This window comes from Ailuropoda melanoleuca, chromosome 13 (assembly GCF_002007445.2).
Source record: "Ailuropoda melanoleuca isolate Jingjing chromosome 13, ASM200744v2, whole genome shotgun sequence".
Lineage (NCBI taxonomy): Eukaryota > Metazoa > Chordata > Mammalia > Carnivora > Ursidae > Ailuropoda > Ailuropoda melanoleuca.
This window is the reverse complement of record NC_048230.1, coordinates 40,861,264-40,877,341: the sequence shown is the minus strand read 5'-3', so window position 1 is coordinate 40,877,341 and position 16,078 is coordinate 40,861,264. Positions and strand designations below refer to the sequence as shown.

Here is a 16,078-nt window from a genome sequence, read left to right as displayed (position 1 = left end):
CGGCTTCCCGCCGCAGTCCCCTGGGCCGCGTGTCCCCACTGTGCCCTAAAATCCCTGTAGCTGGAGGATGGGCGCATCCCGGTCCCCCCCAGCATTCCTGCAGGTTGAAGTCACTCCTTCCTCCCAAGAAGGCCATCTTGGGACACTCCTTCTAGCCATCTGTTTATTGAGTCCATTCGTGGGAGAGTGCCGGGCCTGAAGGAGGCGGAGCTCCAATTTTGGAAAGATGGACACGGAAACTGTTAGGGGTTGAAACGAGGTGCCAGGAGGCAGGGATGGAGTCTGCGCCCGCGAGCGCCGCTCCTCTATGATGGCCCGCCAGCCGTCCTCTTGTGCCTTTCGTTCTACTCACTGGAGCAGGGGCAGGGCGGGGGGACCGTGGGGGATCGTGGGAGTCCCCAGTCCCATTACCAAAATGACATCCAAAGTCTTTGACAGGCACCCACCCAGAAAGGGTAAAGGGACTGAGATCCAAAGGTCAGAAGCACATCTCCTCGGCCCACAGCCTCCCCGTTGTCATCTTGGCCACACAGCGTTTGCGCAGAGATCGTACGGACTTCCCCTGCTGGTTGACTGTGGCCCCAGAGTCGGGTGCCTTTCACCAAGGAGTCAGACACCTGGATGACCGTATCCACGTGAACCGTCTCGAGCTCCGGGCACCTGGGGCTGACTCTCTCCTTGTCTTGCAGGACCAGGAGCAGGACCAGGAGCAGGACCAGGAGCAGGACCAGGAGCAGGACGGCCAGGAGGGCCCACCCCAAGCAGGTCCTGAGGAAGAGGATGGTGAGTGAGACCCAGCCTCCAGGCCGCACGCCCCTGGCCCTGTCGCCTCTGCTCTTTCTGTCCCCACTTTCCTGTCTCCAAACTGTGAGTTGTCTTCGAACACGGAAGGCCCATCTCGCCAGTAAACCGGGCACCCCGACCTTCCATTTCCTGCCCTGCCTCCTAGCTCCCCTCCTGTCACTGCTTGTGCATTTCGGTTTCTCGCCAGACGTCTCCCAATCTATCTGATGGAGACGGAAGCCGCTCACAGCGCTGCTGCCCAGGCGTTCTGCACAATGAAGGCCCCAAGGGAGGAGACGTCTGAGCAGCTCTGGCTAATTGGCCGGACTTCCCTGCCATCAGACTCTGGCCAACTGGCCGGACTTCCCTGCCATCAGACTCTGGCCGGCCAGGAGAAGGGAGTGGGAGTGACAGGCAGCAGTAAGAAAACTGGCCAATTCGAACCTGACTGGGTGGAGGTGGAGGCTTTGCCCTGGGCACCCACGGGGGCCAGTGCCCCCGACAGACAGAGACAGAACCGCACGTGGTCTGCGTGTCTGCTGGGTCTGTCGTGTTTTATTTCTTAAAAACAAACAAAAGCAACATGTCAACCTTTGTTAAATCTATGTGGAAAGTACATGGAGGACTTATTACTTGTACTTCTGTGTATGTTTGAAATATTTCATCATTTTTTTAAAAAGCCAAACTGTTGCTGTGACCGACGGCTGGCAGGGGCAGTGGAAAGAGCGGGTTGCAGGAATGCCGTGACCGCGGCTGGTGTGGGCGTGTGGGCGGGCAGCAGGGCAGCTCTGGGGGGCCCACAGCTCCTCCCCTGAGGCCCCACGGGGCTGCGGCTTCTGTCAGTACTGCTTCAGAGGAGCAGGAAAGGGCGGGCAGCTGCGGAGGCGGGTCAGGGGGAACCCGTGCTCCTTGGAGCTGTTGGTTCTCCTCCGTCATCTGCAGGTTAGAGACGCACGGGAACTGTGGCCCTGGGGTCTGTCCCTGCCTCGTGGCCCCAGGCGGCTGCAGGGATGCCGGAAGCCAGGATCCTGTTTGTGACTCTGGGACACAGGAAGGGGCCGGAGCTGAGGCTGCCAGAGGCTCCTGGCCAGGACGAGGGGAGGCTCACCAGCCTTACAGCCAGCCCTGTGCCTTGTCACGGGCCCCCCTCCTTATACTGCTGCCCCCTGGATATCCCCCATCCCCCCGCCGCCTCCTGCCAGCTCTGACAAGGTGAGGGAGGGGAGGTTTATGGCTGCTGCTGTCGGAGGATAAGAGGAACAGGCCCCCAGCCCCTCTGCAGCGAGCAGCTCAGCTCTCGGGCTAATTGATTAGTGTCGCTCAGACGCTCTCCCTAAGCACCTGGTGATTCACAGAAGGCTGCAGGAGGAAGTCCTGCTCCCAGGAGGCCCTCACACTGAAACCTCCCGGTCTAGCAAAATTAGATGTGACTGTGTATCCCTTGGTACACCTCACATGATGTGATTAGGTGAAATCCTTTTCTAGTCGTCCTGCCTGGCCCAGAAAACATCAGACTCATCAGACCTGCCCCATGAATGAAAACCTTGAGTCGTACCCAGCTGGCAGAATTTTTTATGTTTTATTTTTCTAAAACATAGCAACACAATGATCTTGATGTTGAGGTTAATTGGTTTTCTTTGTCTGTTGCCTCTTCCTGAGGTCCAGAATCGAGTGTTGCTTGTGAGCTCATTCTGAGGCCATAGCCTCTGTGTGATCCCGCCCCTCTGGCAGGCTTTTCCAGCGGGCCCACAAGGAATGGTACTTTCCAGCCTTTGCTTGTCAGCCTGAGCTCAGCTCAGCCTGGAGGAAGAGCCGGCCCATGGGGGCTGGGGTCCCCAGTGAGGAGGGGTGGGAATGGATTCCCCTGTCTCTGCACCAAGCCCCATCTCACCTGGAGGAAGAACCAAGACTCCCCCCCACCGCCCCAATGATGACCTGGCCCCTCTCTACCATCCAGTGCCACTGGCCTCCTCTCTTTGCTGCATCTGTCTCCCCGGACACCGCAGGGCTCAACTTACTGCACCCCCTCAACTACCGTCTATAAAACCCTCCCTGATGCCACCCCCACCCCACCCCCATGAAACTTCAAGCGGCCCCCGCCCTGCCTCCCACTCCCCTGTCCTTTCTGCAGAACACTCATGACCAACTTAACTGTATTTGACTTGTCTTTGCTTGCTGTGTGTTTTCTTCACTGCTAAGGCCCCAGCCCCTAGCAGAGTGCTCACTAAATATTTGCAGAAAGAATGAAGAGCAAAGGAATCCTTGTACAAATGTAGTCACTTCTTCCTAAGGCAAGGCTTCAGCCCCTGGGCAGCTGGCCAGGGTGAGGGGGCCGCAGGAGGACTGTGGAGCCCGCCAGCGTTCTCCTCCTGAGCGAGGTTTTGGAGAGAGCGCGGCCTCCATCACATCACATTTGCGTTCTGAATTTGCATCCAGAGCCTTCTTCCTTCAGCCCAGAGAGAAGCTGAATCCGAGGGCCCGAGGCATTTTCCTCCCCCGGGCCCACATCAGCCTGTGTGATCAAACGCGGACAGCCGCCAGCTGGAGGTCAGGGTGGCCCCGGGGACAGCCGCCAGCTGGAGGTGTTTGAGATTCCTGACATTGGAGTGACAGAGAACCGAAAAGGACTGTATCTGTGTAGGAGGGTGATTTGCTGGCCTCCGCATTTCCCTCACTCAATTCTTTAGGCCTTCGTGGGAATTAGGCAAGATAAGCCGTTGAGTCTTTGTCCCCGGGGGTGGCGGGGCGTCTGCCCTACACCTGCTGGGCTGAAGGACCACTTAAGGGCATGACTTCCTCTCTGAGGCCTGGCAGCACCTGTGCGGGCACCGGGGGCAATGGGGGGATCCCCGCCAGCCGAGATGGCCCTTTTGAAACTAACAAAAGGTGAAGAGGACCCGGAGTCTGGGGGAGGCCCCCAGCACTCAGACCCTTGCGCCAGCTCTGACCGCGTCTCCTCTCTGCAGGGGGAGAGGTCTTCTCCTTTAAATACAGCCCCGGGAAGCTGCGGGGAAACCAGTACAAGAAGATGATGACCAAAGAGGAGCTGGAGGAAGAGCAGAGGTAGGGACCACACAGCACCCGCGAGCCCTGACTGTCCTGCCCCTGTGCGCGGGTGCCGGGAGACGGGGCGAGCCTGAGGCAAGCCGCTGCCCCAACCCACTGCCACTCCCCCATTTTCCGTTTAGGGGCTCTTTCCTGTCCTGGCTCTGCTCAGCNAATGGGGGGATCCCCGCCAGCCGGGATGGCCCTTTTGAAACTAACAAAAGGTGAAGAGGACCCGGAGTCTGGGGGAGGCCCCCAGCACTCAGACCCTTGCGCCAGCTCTGACCGCGTCTCCTCTCTGCAGGGGGAGAGGTCTTCTCCTTTAAATACAGCCCCGGGAAGCTGCGGGGTAACCAGTACAAGAAGATGATGACCAAAGAGGAGCTGGAGGAAGAGCAGAGGTAGGGACCACACAGCACCCGCGAGCCCTGACTGTCCTGCCCCTGTGCGCGGGTGCCGGGAGACGGGGCGAGCCTGAGGCAAGCCGCTGCCCCAACCCACTGCCACTCCCCCATTTTCCGTTTAGGGGCTCTTTCCTGTCCTGGCTCTGCTCAGCCAGGCTCGGTTTCCCCTGAGGACAGTCCCCTTGGGGTGCTCGGCGTAGCTGGGGAGGAGGGGAGGGCCGCAGAGCCCCTCCCCTGCCCGCCTCGCTCCCACTGAAAAGGGAAAAGCTAGACGCCAGGGAAGAGCCTGGAGCAGACCGTTCCCTCACCCAGAGAGTTCATGACAAGACCAATCTATCACTTCGGGACAGGGCACAATTCTTCCTGGTCATCCATTCGGCAGCTCCCCTCCCCTCCGCTCCCACCCCTCCAGCCCCTCCCAGCCCGGCGTCTGGGGTCGGTTCCTATCTGTTCTGCTCCCCGGAGCTCCCACAGCTGCAGCTGCCTAGCTTCTCAGCTTTAGAATCCGGCCCCCACCCCCGCCGGACACCCACTGCACACCCGTGGGCCTCCTCCATGCCGCTAGGGTGCTGAGGAACACTCTGGAAGCAGCAGGACAGCTGGGGAGGGAACCGGTGGTCAGACCCCCAGTCCAGCTGTCTCCTGCACGCCTCTGGCCGGCCTGGAGTTTCAAGCAGGAGTCTAAACGGAAGCCCAGGCAGGGGTTCTAGGGTCACAGAGGACAGGAGGGCTTATTCGAATGCATAACTCAGCCACCCTTTCATTGCCGCTGGCCACACCACTCAGGGTCCCTCAAAAGTCAGAAGCCGCTTTGCCCACGAGAATCCCCATTTCCCCTCCCGCAACTGTCACCAGCTCTTCCAAACCTGGCCTGGAAGGCTCTTCCCCTGGGGTGGAGGGGTGGCGGTAGGCCCAGCCTGAGGAAGACCGGGAGCAGGGGAAGGTGGCCTCCAGGGGAGCCACCCCTCGGTGCTGGTGGCACTGCCTCTGGGTGTGATCTGGTTTGCTGCCTTTGTATTTCAGGATTGAGCTGACCTCTGACCTCACTTCCCTGTAGCAAGTTCCTTAGGTCCTGAGCCACACATAGTCTTGCAAATCCTTTTGGTAAGGAGATTGACTTCTTAGATCAGTGGTGCTTCCCGCCTCCTGTCTGTTGATGTGTCCTCAACGTGACTGACACGGTCTAGACCTCCCCCCCTCCGCCACCTTCATAACCAGTTGATACATTCTGTGCACCGAGTGGCCTCTTTCTTCGCCAGCACGGGGGATGCTGTATGACCGCCCCCCCTCCCAGGGCTGCAGGGTTCGGGGACCCAGTGGACCTAAGTTCCTGGTGGGCTTCACGGACCAGCTGGTGGGGAGCTAGCGCCCCCTTGTGAGGCTGGGGCTGAACTGTCGTCCCCCTCGGGGACCGCTTTGGCCCGCCCTAAGAAGAAAGCCTTGTGTGGCAAAAAACCCCTGTGCTCCCGAGTGGTGGGACAGGCANCGCTGGGTGTCGCCCTGCTGCTTTGGCCCGCCCTAAGAAGAAAGCCTTGTGTGGCAAAAAACCCCTGTGCTCCCGAGTGGTGGGACAGGCAGGTTTTCCGGGTCAGGAAGGGGTGGCCGACTGCAGCCCTGGTCAGTAAGCTCACTGTGACTGGAACACGGCCACTCTCGTTTTCCCGCGGTCTGTGGTGGCTTCGGCGACACTGTGACCGGAGTGAGTAGTTGCAAGAGAGCCGCGTGGCCCACAGGGCCCAGAAGAGTCAGAATCGGGCCCTTTACCGAAAATATTCGCAGCCTCTGGATTAAGGATGGGGAGGGCTGGATGCGCTTGGGGTCCCGCAAAGGTCCCTGTGGACGGAGCTGCGGTCAGGACAGGCCTGATTCCTTGGGCTCGGGCAGGTGCTCCTTGTGGACGTGAGGAGTCACTGGAACAGGAAGGACAGACAGGGGACGGATGCTAGGCCTCAGGCTGCGGGGTCAGATGGCCACTGTCACTGGGCTCTGAGCCAGGACCTCAGGAAGAGGGAGGGAAAGTCTCTTCTCTTATGTTTAGACAGCCAACTCTGCATTGGCCGGGAGGGGGGCAGAGGGTCTTTCCCAACAGGGTTGTGGGGGGCCTCTCACGCCCTTGGCTATTCCGTGGGGCGGAGACCATGCCCCAGGGCTGCTCTTGGGGTGAAGGAGATCTCCCCTCCTCATCTGCAGGCCTGTGCCCCAGGTGGAGGAGGGGCTAGTGGACTTTGAGGCACTTAAACTCGGTTCTCGCTCAGTGTGGTGCCGTCCTCGCTCAGGGTGGAGCTGAAGTTCACGCTCATTTTCATCCCTGCCCTTCCCCAGCATGCTCCCCACGGCTGTTGCACGCGTCTGCCTGTGCCGTCTGCCTGCTGCCTCCTGCCCCTGCATGTGGCCAGCCCGCCTGGCACTGCATGGGGCCCCTTGACTCGCACCCCTCTTGCAGCTGCTTCTGTCCCTCTCGTGGTGATGCTTGGGGTTGCAGAGGCTGGCGAGTTCAGCTCTGTCTCTTCGTCGCCAGCACGGCAGTTCCTGTAGTTCCCCTGTGGTCCGGGAGAGCCGGCGGGTGCAAGTTCCTTCTGGTCCCCACTAAGTCTAGGAAACGGCCCTGGAATTCCAGTATGAGAAAGAACATGCATATTATTGTCAAACCACTAAAACCGCGGGCCAGCGAAGTGTGCTTACTTCTTTGCCTGTCAGATTCTTTCCGACCAAACTCTGCCTGTTTCTAATCCCTTTCCTGGCCCTCGGGGTCCCAGCTGACTTGCAAGCTAGTTAACGAATAAAATGCTGCACGTCCCTGACTTTAAATTTATCAACACAGCCAACAGAACAGTCGTATGCAGAGCCCACGTCCTTAGTGGTCACATGAGCCAGCACCCCCTAAAGCGTCACTTTACAAATTTTCAGGGCACAGCACTTAGGAAGCAGGGCTAAAATCAAGAGCCCAGATCGTTCCTCTGCGTGTTTAAATGGACCTTCCCATCCTTGGAATTGCTCACAGGTCAGCTTCCTTCTGCCCAAGGGGCAGAAAGTGGTCGGGTTTACAGATCCAGAGCTGGCTGCTGCCCCAGGAGGACCCTGCTCTGTCACGGCCTGCCCCCTCCTCCGAGGCTTCTCCTGGGGCTCAGGGCTCACGGCATCCTTGGCCTTGCCGTGCCTGGCTGCTGGGGTGTGCGTTCCCAGTGCAGTCTCTCTGGGAGGTGCCACATCCAGCTTCAGTGTGGCTGGGACAGTGGGCTTGCAGGCTGCCCACTGCTCCTCCGGTTCCCAGAGCTAGTGAAGCCAGCGAGCTTGGCAGGAAAAAGAAAAAGCACCCCTGCCCACTCCTGTCCTTGTACGCCATCTGTTCCCACCTTCTGGTCCAGAGCAAAGTGGCCCAGGCTGGCTCAGATAGGCGGGAACCTGGGACCCCAGCACCCACTCCCTTCTGAAGGTCCTCAGAAAGTCCTGACCTTTCTGGAAGGGGACACGACTCTGGTGGAAGGTGTTTTGTACAGCATAACAGGCAGGGGGGAGTGGGGAACCCAGGCTGTGGGATATTCTGCTGTCTGCAACCTGGTGAGTCCACGAAGGATTTCCCAGTGTCAATGTCTAGAAACGCACGTGACTGACTCCAGAAGAGGGCGCCAGAGGGACAAAGTCAGAGCCCCTGCGATCCCTTGTGGAGTTTGTGTGCTTCTGGGTGTCCTTTAGAAAAGGTGGGCAAGCATCCCTAGGGTGCCAGTGTCCCCAGGGGAACAAAATAGTCGAGCGTGATGGGACGGCCCCAGTGAACCACATAGCNCCACACATAGTCTTGCAAATCCTTTTGGTAAGGAGATTGACTTCTTAGATCAGTGGTGCTTCCCGCCTCCTGTCTGTTGATGTGTCCTCAACGTGACTGACACGGTCTAGACCTCCCCCCCTCCGCCACCTTCATAACCAGTTGATACATTCTGTGCACCGAGTGGCCTCTTTCTTCGCCAGCACGGGGGATGCTGTGTGACCGCCCCCCCTCCCAGGGCTGCAGGGTTCGGGGACCCAGTGGACCTAAGTTCCTGGTGGGCTTCACGGACCAGCTGGTGGGGAGCTAGCGCCCCCTTGTGAGGCTGGGGCTGCGCTGGGTGTCGCCCTGCTGCTTTGGCCCGCCCTAAGAAGAAAGCCTTGTGTGGCAAAAAACCCCTGTGCTCCCGAGTGGTGGGACAGGCAGGTTTTCCGGGTCAGGAAGGGGTGGCCGACTGCAGCCCTGGTCAGTAAGCTCACTGTGACTGGAACACGGCCACTCTCGTTTTCCCGCGGTCTGTGGTGGCTTCGGCGACACTGTGACCGGAGTGAGTAGTTGCAAGAGAGCCGCGTGGCCCACAGGGCCCAGAAGAGTCAGAATCGGGCCCTTTACCGAAAAATATTCGCAGCCTCTGGATTAAGGATGGGGAGGGCTGGATGCGCTTGGGGTCCCGCAAAGGTCCCTGTGGACGGAGCTGCGGTCAGGACAGGCCTGATTCCTTGGGCTCGGGCAGGTGCTCCTTGTGGACGTGAGGAGTCACTGGAACAGGAAGGACAGACAGGGGACGGATGCTAGGCCTCAGGCTGCGGGGTCAGATGGCCACTGTCACTGGGCTCTGAGCCAGGACCTCAGGAAGAGGGAGGGAAAGTCTCTTCTCTTATGTTTAGACAGCCAACTCTGCATTGGCCGGGAGGGGGGCAGAGGGTCTTTCCCAACAGGGTTGTGGGGGGCCTCTCACGCCCTTGGCTATTCCGTGGGGCGGAGACCATGCCCCAGGGCTGCTCTTGGGGTGAAGGAGATCTCCCCTCCTCATCTGCAGGCCTGTGCCCCAGGTGGAGGAGGGGCTAGTGGACTTTGAGGCACTTAAACTCGGTTCTCGCTCAGTGTGGTGCCGTCCTCGCTCAGGGTGGAGCTGAAGTTCACGCTCATTTTCATCCCTGCCCTTCCCCAGCATGCTCCCCACGGCTGTTGCACGCGTCTGCCTGTGCCGTCTGCCTGCTGCCTCCTGCCCCTGCATGTGGCCAGCCCGCCTGGCACTGCATGGGGCCCCTTGACTCGCACCCCTCTTGCAGCTGCTTCTGTCCCTCTCGTGGTGATGCTTGGGGTTGCAGAGGCTGGCGAGTTCAGCTCTGTCTCTTCGTCGCCAGCACGGCAGTTCCTGTAGTTCCCCTGTGGTCCGGGAGAGCCGGCGGGTGCAAGTTCCTTCTGGTCCCCACTAAGTCTAGGAAACGGCCCTGGAATTCCAGTATGAGAAAGAACATGCATATTATTGTCAAACCACTAAAACCGCGGGCCAGCGAAGTGTGCTTACTTCTTTGCCTGTCAGATTCTTTCCGACCAAACTCTGCCTGTTTCTAATCCCTTTCCTGGCCCTCGGGGTCCCAGCTGACTTGCAAGCTAGTTAACGAATAAAATGCTGCACGTCCCTGACTTTAAATTTATCAACACAGCCAACAGAACAGTCGTATGCAGAGCCCACGTCCTTAGTGGTCACATGAGCCAGCACCCCCTAAAGCGTCACTTTACAAATTTTCAGGGCACAGCACTTAGGAAGCAGGGCTAAAATCAAGAGCCCAGATCGTTCCTCTGCGTGTTTAAATGGACCTTCCCATCCTTGGAATTGCTCACAGGTCAGCTTCCTTCTGCCCAAGGGGCAGAAAGTGGTCGGGTTTACAGATCCAGAGCTGGCTGCTGCCCCAGGAGGACCCTGCTCTGTCACGGCCTGCCCCCTCCTCCGAGGCTTCTCCTGGGGCTCAGGGCTCACGGCATCCTTGGCCTTGCCGTGCCTGGCTGCTGGGGTGTGCGTTCCCAGTGCAGTCTCTCTGGGAGGTGCCACATCCAGCTTCAGTGTGGCTGGGACAGTGGGCTTGCAGGCTGCCCACTGCTCCTCCGGTTCCCAGAGCTAGTGAAGCCAGCGAGCTTGGCAGGAAAAAGAAAAAGCACCCCTGCCCACTCCTGTCCTTGTACGCCATCTGTTCCCACCTTCTGGTCCAGAGCAAAGTGGCCCAGGCTGGCTCAGATAGGCGGGAACCTGGGACCCCAGCACCCACTCCCTTCTGAAGGTCCTCAGAAAGTCCTGACCTTTCTGGAAGGGGACACGACTCTGGTGGAAGGTGTTTTGTACAGCATAACAGGCAGGGGGGAGTGGGGAACCCAGGCTGTGGGATATTCTGCTGTCTGCAACCTGGTGAGTCCACGAAGGATTTCCCAGTGTCAATGTCTAGAAACGCACGTGACTGACTCCAGAAGAGGGCGCCAGAGGGACAAAGTCAGAGCCCCTGCGATCCCTTGTGGAGTTTGTGTGCTTCTGGGTGTCCTTTAGAAAAGGTGGGCAAGCATCCCTAGGGTGCCAGTGTCCCCAGGGGAACAAAATAGTCGAGCGTGATGGGACGGCCCCAGTGAACCACATAGCCAAAGATCAGAAGCACCCAGTATCTGACATAGGGTCCGCCCTGCCCACGGGCCGAGCAGTAGGGTCCTCCCGGCCTAACTAAATGACTCCCGGACTCCGGACTCAGAATGGGATGCGGCAGGCTGCTGAGGTCCTGTGCTGGGTCAGGCCAGCTCTAGGGAACAGAGTGTCCTACTGCAGGTGACGAAAAGCAAACTGCACCGTGTCTGAGAAACCAGTGTCCAGCCTGGCGTCTGCAATCCCAAACACCCTTCTCCTCATTCCCGTTTCCCAGTTCCTCCCCCACGATACTTGTTAGATGGAAGAAGTAAAATAAATGATCTTTTCTTCCTATTTCTCTTTACAGAACTGAAGAATAATGAAGTTATCCTTAGCCTCCTGCTAAAGGCTTTTCTTTTGGCATCTAAAAAGCTTGAGAGATAAAATGGAAATCCCCAGAGCGGAGCCGTGCAGGCTCCCAGGTGCCTCTGGCCTGCATAAATCCGCTGGGACCCAGACCCTCATCAGGACCTGTCCCTCGGCGGGGAGGGTGCCGGGAGTGCCTTGGCCCCCAGGGTAGAGGTGTTCCTCCCCGTTGGTGCGGATTAGCTTGGTTAAGCAAGGGTTTTGTAGACTTTGATTTTTCTTATGCTTTCCACCCACCCTTCACCCCTGTGATGTCACCAGCGACAGCCACCTTGTCATTTTAAAACCAGTGTAGCTTCATTCCGGTGCGCCCCCCCCCACCCACTGGCCTTTCCCTTCACTGGAGCCAAACCGTGAGAGACCCTGAGGCTTTCCAGACAGCCGAGGCAAAGCTCCTGTCCGTTAGCTGCCTCAGGGATGGTGGACGGCCCTCCTCCCCCTGGGGGCCCACTGGCGGGCTCGGGTGTTGCGGGTCCCCCTGGGGGACACCGGTCTGATGGCCCCACCACAGGGAACCAGCACCAGCTCTAGACCCTCAGGTAGAGGAGGCCGGAAGCCAGGCCTCTGCGGCTCCGAGGCCTTTTCACTGACGCTCTTACTGGCTCAGCCGAATCTCCACCTTCGCTTTGGCAGGAGCAGTAAGAATAGTCTGCTTGAAACAGATTTCTTGACTATGCCGTTTTCTAGAAGGTGCCGTAGAGAAGTTAGGATTTCACCAGGTAATGAGATCAGTCCCAGATCCGTTTCTTGGAATTTTATATTGGGCAATATTTATACTATAGCAAACTTATCTGCAGTTTTTAGATGTGTTGGTTAAAACATTTTTTTAAGCAGTAAGTTTATAGAAAAAATTTGTCCGTTTGAGAAGAAGGCCGGGGTGCCAACCCCTAGGGCATGTTACGTTCCCAGTGCCCTTCTCTGGGCCTAAAAGCTTAGGGTTCGGGTGTAGTGCAGATCGGGCAATAGTGGGCCAGCCGCATGACAACTAGATGTACCCTTGTCGCCACACATGTCCCCACACAGCAATAACAGCCTTGTCCAGGCTGGGATCTTACTGATACAGTAAGTAGGTGACTCTCTCCAGGTCCGTTATCTAACTAGTTAGTTGTCTGGAATCTTCCTGCACGTGGCTTGTAGGCACCAAGCCTCACGTACTCCTGACGGCTTGGATCTGTATATTCAGCCTGTTTTCAGCCCAATAAACTTTGCGTAGATGATCTTGGTTATTGTGTGTTTTTTCAGTTTTGCTTTGTTTTTAAGAAATAATCTTTGAACCCATTAAAATTTGAGCTCTCATATTAATGCCTGTTACTCTCTAGCAGAATATAAGTCATAGGTCCACCCTGTTAAAAATGCCCAAGTGCCACAACCACCAGAAATATCTGAGAATTTGTGTTCGCTCGGGGCCAGAGGGAATGTGATTCCATCCAGGGAGCTCAACACACACCCTTTCAATTCACAGTGCTGTCTTCGGACTACAGGGTACAGAACACCTATGGCAGGCTCCTTCTCCTCCAGATGGGAAAACGGACTGTAGAAATCACATTCCCAGGGTGACCGAGAGGCTGGGATTTGGGACTTCAATATTTCAGTTTCTAGATGCTGCTCTAGCCAGAAAACCAACTTCTGGATGGGAGGTATGGGGTCCCACTGAAAGAATCTGTTGCATAAGACCAGACGTTCGGACCCCACCCCACCCTGGCAGCGTTCTGGGTGGCCAGAGGTCATGCTAGAGCCCAGCCACGCGGGACCTGCTATGTCTGTAGCATTGCTGGCTGCAGGGAGGGGCTGAGAGGGCCGGGGTGCAGGGTGTGGTGGCCCAGAGACAGCACAGAAGCCAGAAGCCAGCCCTGCTGACAGCCCCGTGCATGGAGCAGAACAAGCAAGCCCCAGACCGTCCCTGCTTTCTGCTGCAGTCTTGTCCCACCCTTTCAAAATGTTTGCGCTCCTGGGAGTTGTCCTGTGCTGGTCAGATGGTGTGGCCGAGCCTCACGTCGGTCCCAGCTGCCCAGCGTGTGCAGGGCGGTTCTGTGGTAGGAGGGGCAGGGCCCCGCTGGCCATAAGGTCTCTGTGCACATCAGGAAAAGGCGCTCCTTCCTCTGAGCAGTGAGACCCATGCCAGCCCTGCCCCTGGGTCAAGCCCCCGTGTGTGCCTCCGCGGGCACCCCCAACTTCTCGCCTGGTAATGGTTTTTGTCCTCATCCCTCTAAACGGAGGCCGCCGAGAGCCTGTTTCTTCCCGGGCTCACTCTCCAGTCACTTAACAGAACGGGCCTCTCCCCATTATCTCCCAGGAGGTGCGAGGTCAACGCTAAAAGGGGGCCCAAGGGAAAACAGAGGCACGGGAACCCACAGGGTCACTTGGGTCCTCCCCAGACCCGCAGGGAACACCCAAGACGTGGATCCCGCTTTTAGAACCTTCCAGCTGAGGTCATTCCGCCACACGAGCTCGTGGGTTTTGAGTGGGTTTCGTTTCGGTTTGATTTTCTTCTTGTCCTGGAAAGCAGACACGGCAGCAGCCGAGAGAGCAGGGCCCCAGGCCCGGGCGCGCATGGCGTCCCCCCACTGTGGGCTCGGAGCACCCTTTTCCTCTGTGTCCTCTCTTCCCCACAGAGTGCAGAAGGAGCAGCTGGCAGCCATCTTCAAGCTCATGAAGGACAACAAGGAGACGTTTGGGGAGATGTCCGCAGGTGACGTGCAGGAGCAGCTCCGGCTGTACGACATGTAGGCGGCCTTCGCCCCGCCAGGCCCTGGCCCTCCCGGGCGGACGTCAGCGGGCTCCTTCCCTCTCCCATACGTAGCTGTAGAGGAGGGTGACACGCGGCTTGCGCAGCTCCCACAGTTTAGGCCTCACGTTACAGGAATCAGGATCGCTGTCGTCAGAGGTAGACTTGTTGGCTAAGACAATGCTCCCCTGCCACTTCCTCCCATGCTGTTACGGAGGCTTCCAGAAAGCCTTCCGAGGCAGAAGGAGGAGGCAGCGTTGTTAGACTGGACGCCCAGGCAGCGGGACCTGTGACCCGTCTTCCCCACAGCATCCCCGAGTCCTTTCCACACCCGCTGCGGGGAGGGGGGCCCTGTCCTCGGGGCTGCGAGCTGCTGCCTGCCCCGGCCTGAGCGTCCTTCTAGCAGCAACCCTCAGCCAACACGCACCTTCCACGTGGGCACAGATCAGTGTAATCAGAGCCGAGACCCTCGAACAGCTGCTCCCATTTAAGCTTGAGACTGACTTTCCGCGTAAGGGAGGGAGGCTCGTTGGAGCGCTTGTAACACACCCAGGGCGAGGCTCGCTGCTGGGGAGAGACATCGAGGATGCGAGGATGCGACACGGTGCCCACCCGTAGGGAGACGAAGGCCCTCCAGGGAAGACGGCCGTGTGTGCAGGGAGAGAGCACCTGCCCAGGCAGCATGCAGGAAAACCCCGAAATGACCTGACGGGGCAGTGGCTGGGACGCCTCCCGGGTTCAGTAGGCTCTGGGGCCTCAGCCGGCGCGGGCCGAGGCGAATACAGCGGCGCCTCCGTGCTGCACGGGCCCTGCTTCCGCTCACTCGTAGCAAACGGAGCTGGGGAGGGTCTGCTGAGGACAGAACCTTTGAAGTTCTTATAAATATTTTGTATTTGCCGAAATAAAGCTAAGTCAACACCGTGAACTCAAAGAAGCAGTGGCCTTTTGTGCACCTGACATTCGTGGTGGCGGGGGGTGAGTTACTCTCCTTCCTCTCTGCTCGCCACTAGAATTCTCCTTGGGCACCTCTCCTGTCTGTTGCTGTGATTCCTTTTGCGTCCTTGCTGACAGTCTGCACAGGAGGACGGTCTGCTGTTCTATCCCAATGTCGGTGGTTTTCTTTTTTAAAAATTATCTTTTTGTCACTGCTTTTTTAAAAAAATTCTGATTTGAGAGTTCTTTGTTCCTTGTCACCTCCCAGGGACCCCTTCTCCATCGTTTCCTCACCCTACCCACTGGATGCAAGTGGCGAGCAGGGCCACCTCCCCTGGGGCCGCCCTGCCCATCACGTTGCCCCGATGCCAGATGATGGGCCTTTCTCTTCTCCTGCCTGGATCCTTCTTCTCTGATTATACCAAACAGGAAGGACCCATGCGTACTTGAGTCAAAACTCCCACAGCTATGGGGAGTAAACTCAAGGAACTTTTGTATCCTTGGATCCACTAAGATGTTCCAACAGCAACGAACAGAAAGGTCCAAGTCCGCGGGCTTACACCAGAGAGGAGCTGGGTCATGGAGAAGCCCAGGAGCAGAATGGACCCAAGTGACCGTTTCTGTGGCTCAGACTTGCTTGCGTTGTGGGCTCTTGTGGCCCATAGCTCTCCTCGGGCTTGCAAGACGGCCGCAGGGGCTCCGGCGTCACATCCAGATGTAGGACAAGAGCCGTGTCTGGCTTGTGTCTCTAGGAGTTAGGGAACCCGTGCACCTGCCCCCCCTTTCAGCTCCCAATTGGCCAGAATAGGTCATGTGTTCAAGCCTCACCCAATCTCCAGCAAGGAGATGGGCCGACCATGGTTGGCTGAGGTACCTGGGGCTGGGGCAGCGTCCCCTGAACACAGGGCCGTTCACGGAAGCAGAGAACAGGACCCCATCAGGACTGTGAGAAAGGGATGGGGGAGGGGCGCCTGGGTGGCACAGCGGTTAAGCGTCTGCCTTCGGCTCAGGGCGTGATCCCGGCGTTGTGGGATCGAACCCCACATCAGGCTCCTCCGCTATGAGCCTGCTTCTTCCTCTCCCACTCCCCCTGCTTGTGTTCCCTCTCTCGCTGGCTGTCTCTATCTCTGCCGATTAAATAAATAAAAACTTTAAAAAAAAAAAAAAAGAAAGGGATGGGGGAGGTGGTTGCTGCGTAGACAGCGGGACCACTCGGTCACCTGGTGGGGACTTGGGAGCCTCTGAAGGATGCTGCGTATAGCACCCTGCACATGTCCGGGGCGGGGGTCCTGTTGCCCAGGTTCCACACTGGGCCTCTGATGCTTTGAGGAAGCACTGCGCACTCTGGGACTGTGGGGGTCGCTCTGCCGCCATTTCCACCTGGTTTA

General features: G+C 58.1%; 1 protein-coding gene across 1 annotated transcript; it reads left to right on the top strand.

Annotated features, from left to right (window-relative positions):
* Positions 1-415: 415 nt before the first annotated feature.
* Positions 416-14,688, top strand: MXRA7 (matrix remodeling associated 7). The gene is made up of 4 exons (XM_034641541.1): positions 416-455; positions 586-783; positions 4,133-4,229; positions 13,645-14,688. The coding sequence occupies exons 1-4, from the start codon at positions 416-418 to the stop codon at positions 13,757-13,759; spliced, it is 450 nt and encodes a 149-aa protein (XP_034497432.1). The 3' UTR covers positions 13,760-14,688.
* The last annotated feature ends 1,390 nt before the right edge of the window (positions 14,689-16,078 follow it).

What these genes read in the sequence shown, in the direction of transcription:
- MXRA7 (XM_034641541.1), top strand. Translation starts at nt 416, where the DNA reads ATGACATCCAAAGTCTTTGACAGGCACCCACCCAGAAAGG. An exon ending in CAGGCACCCACCCAGAAAGG is followed by an intron (nt 456 to 585) that starts GTAAAGGGACTG and finishes CTGTGGCCCCAG; the next exon opens with AGTCGGGTGCCTTTCACCAA. An exon ending in AGGTCCTGAGGAAGAGGATG is followed by an intron (nt 784 to 4,132) that starts GTGAGTGAGACC and finishes TCCTCTCTGCAG; the next exon opens with GGGGAGAGGTCTTCTCCTTT.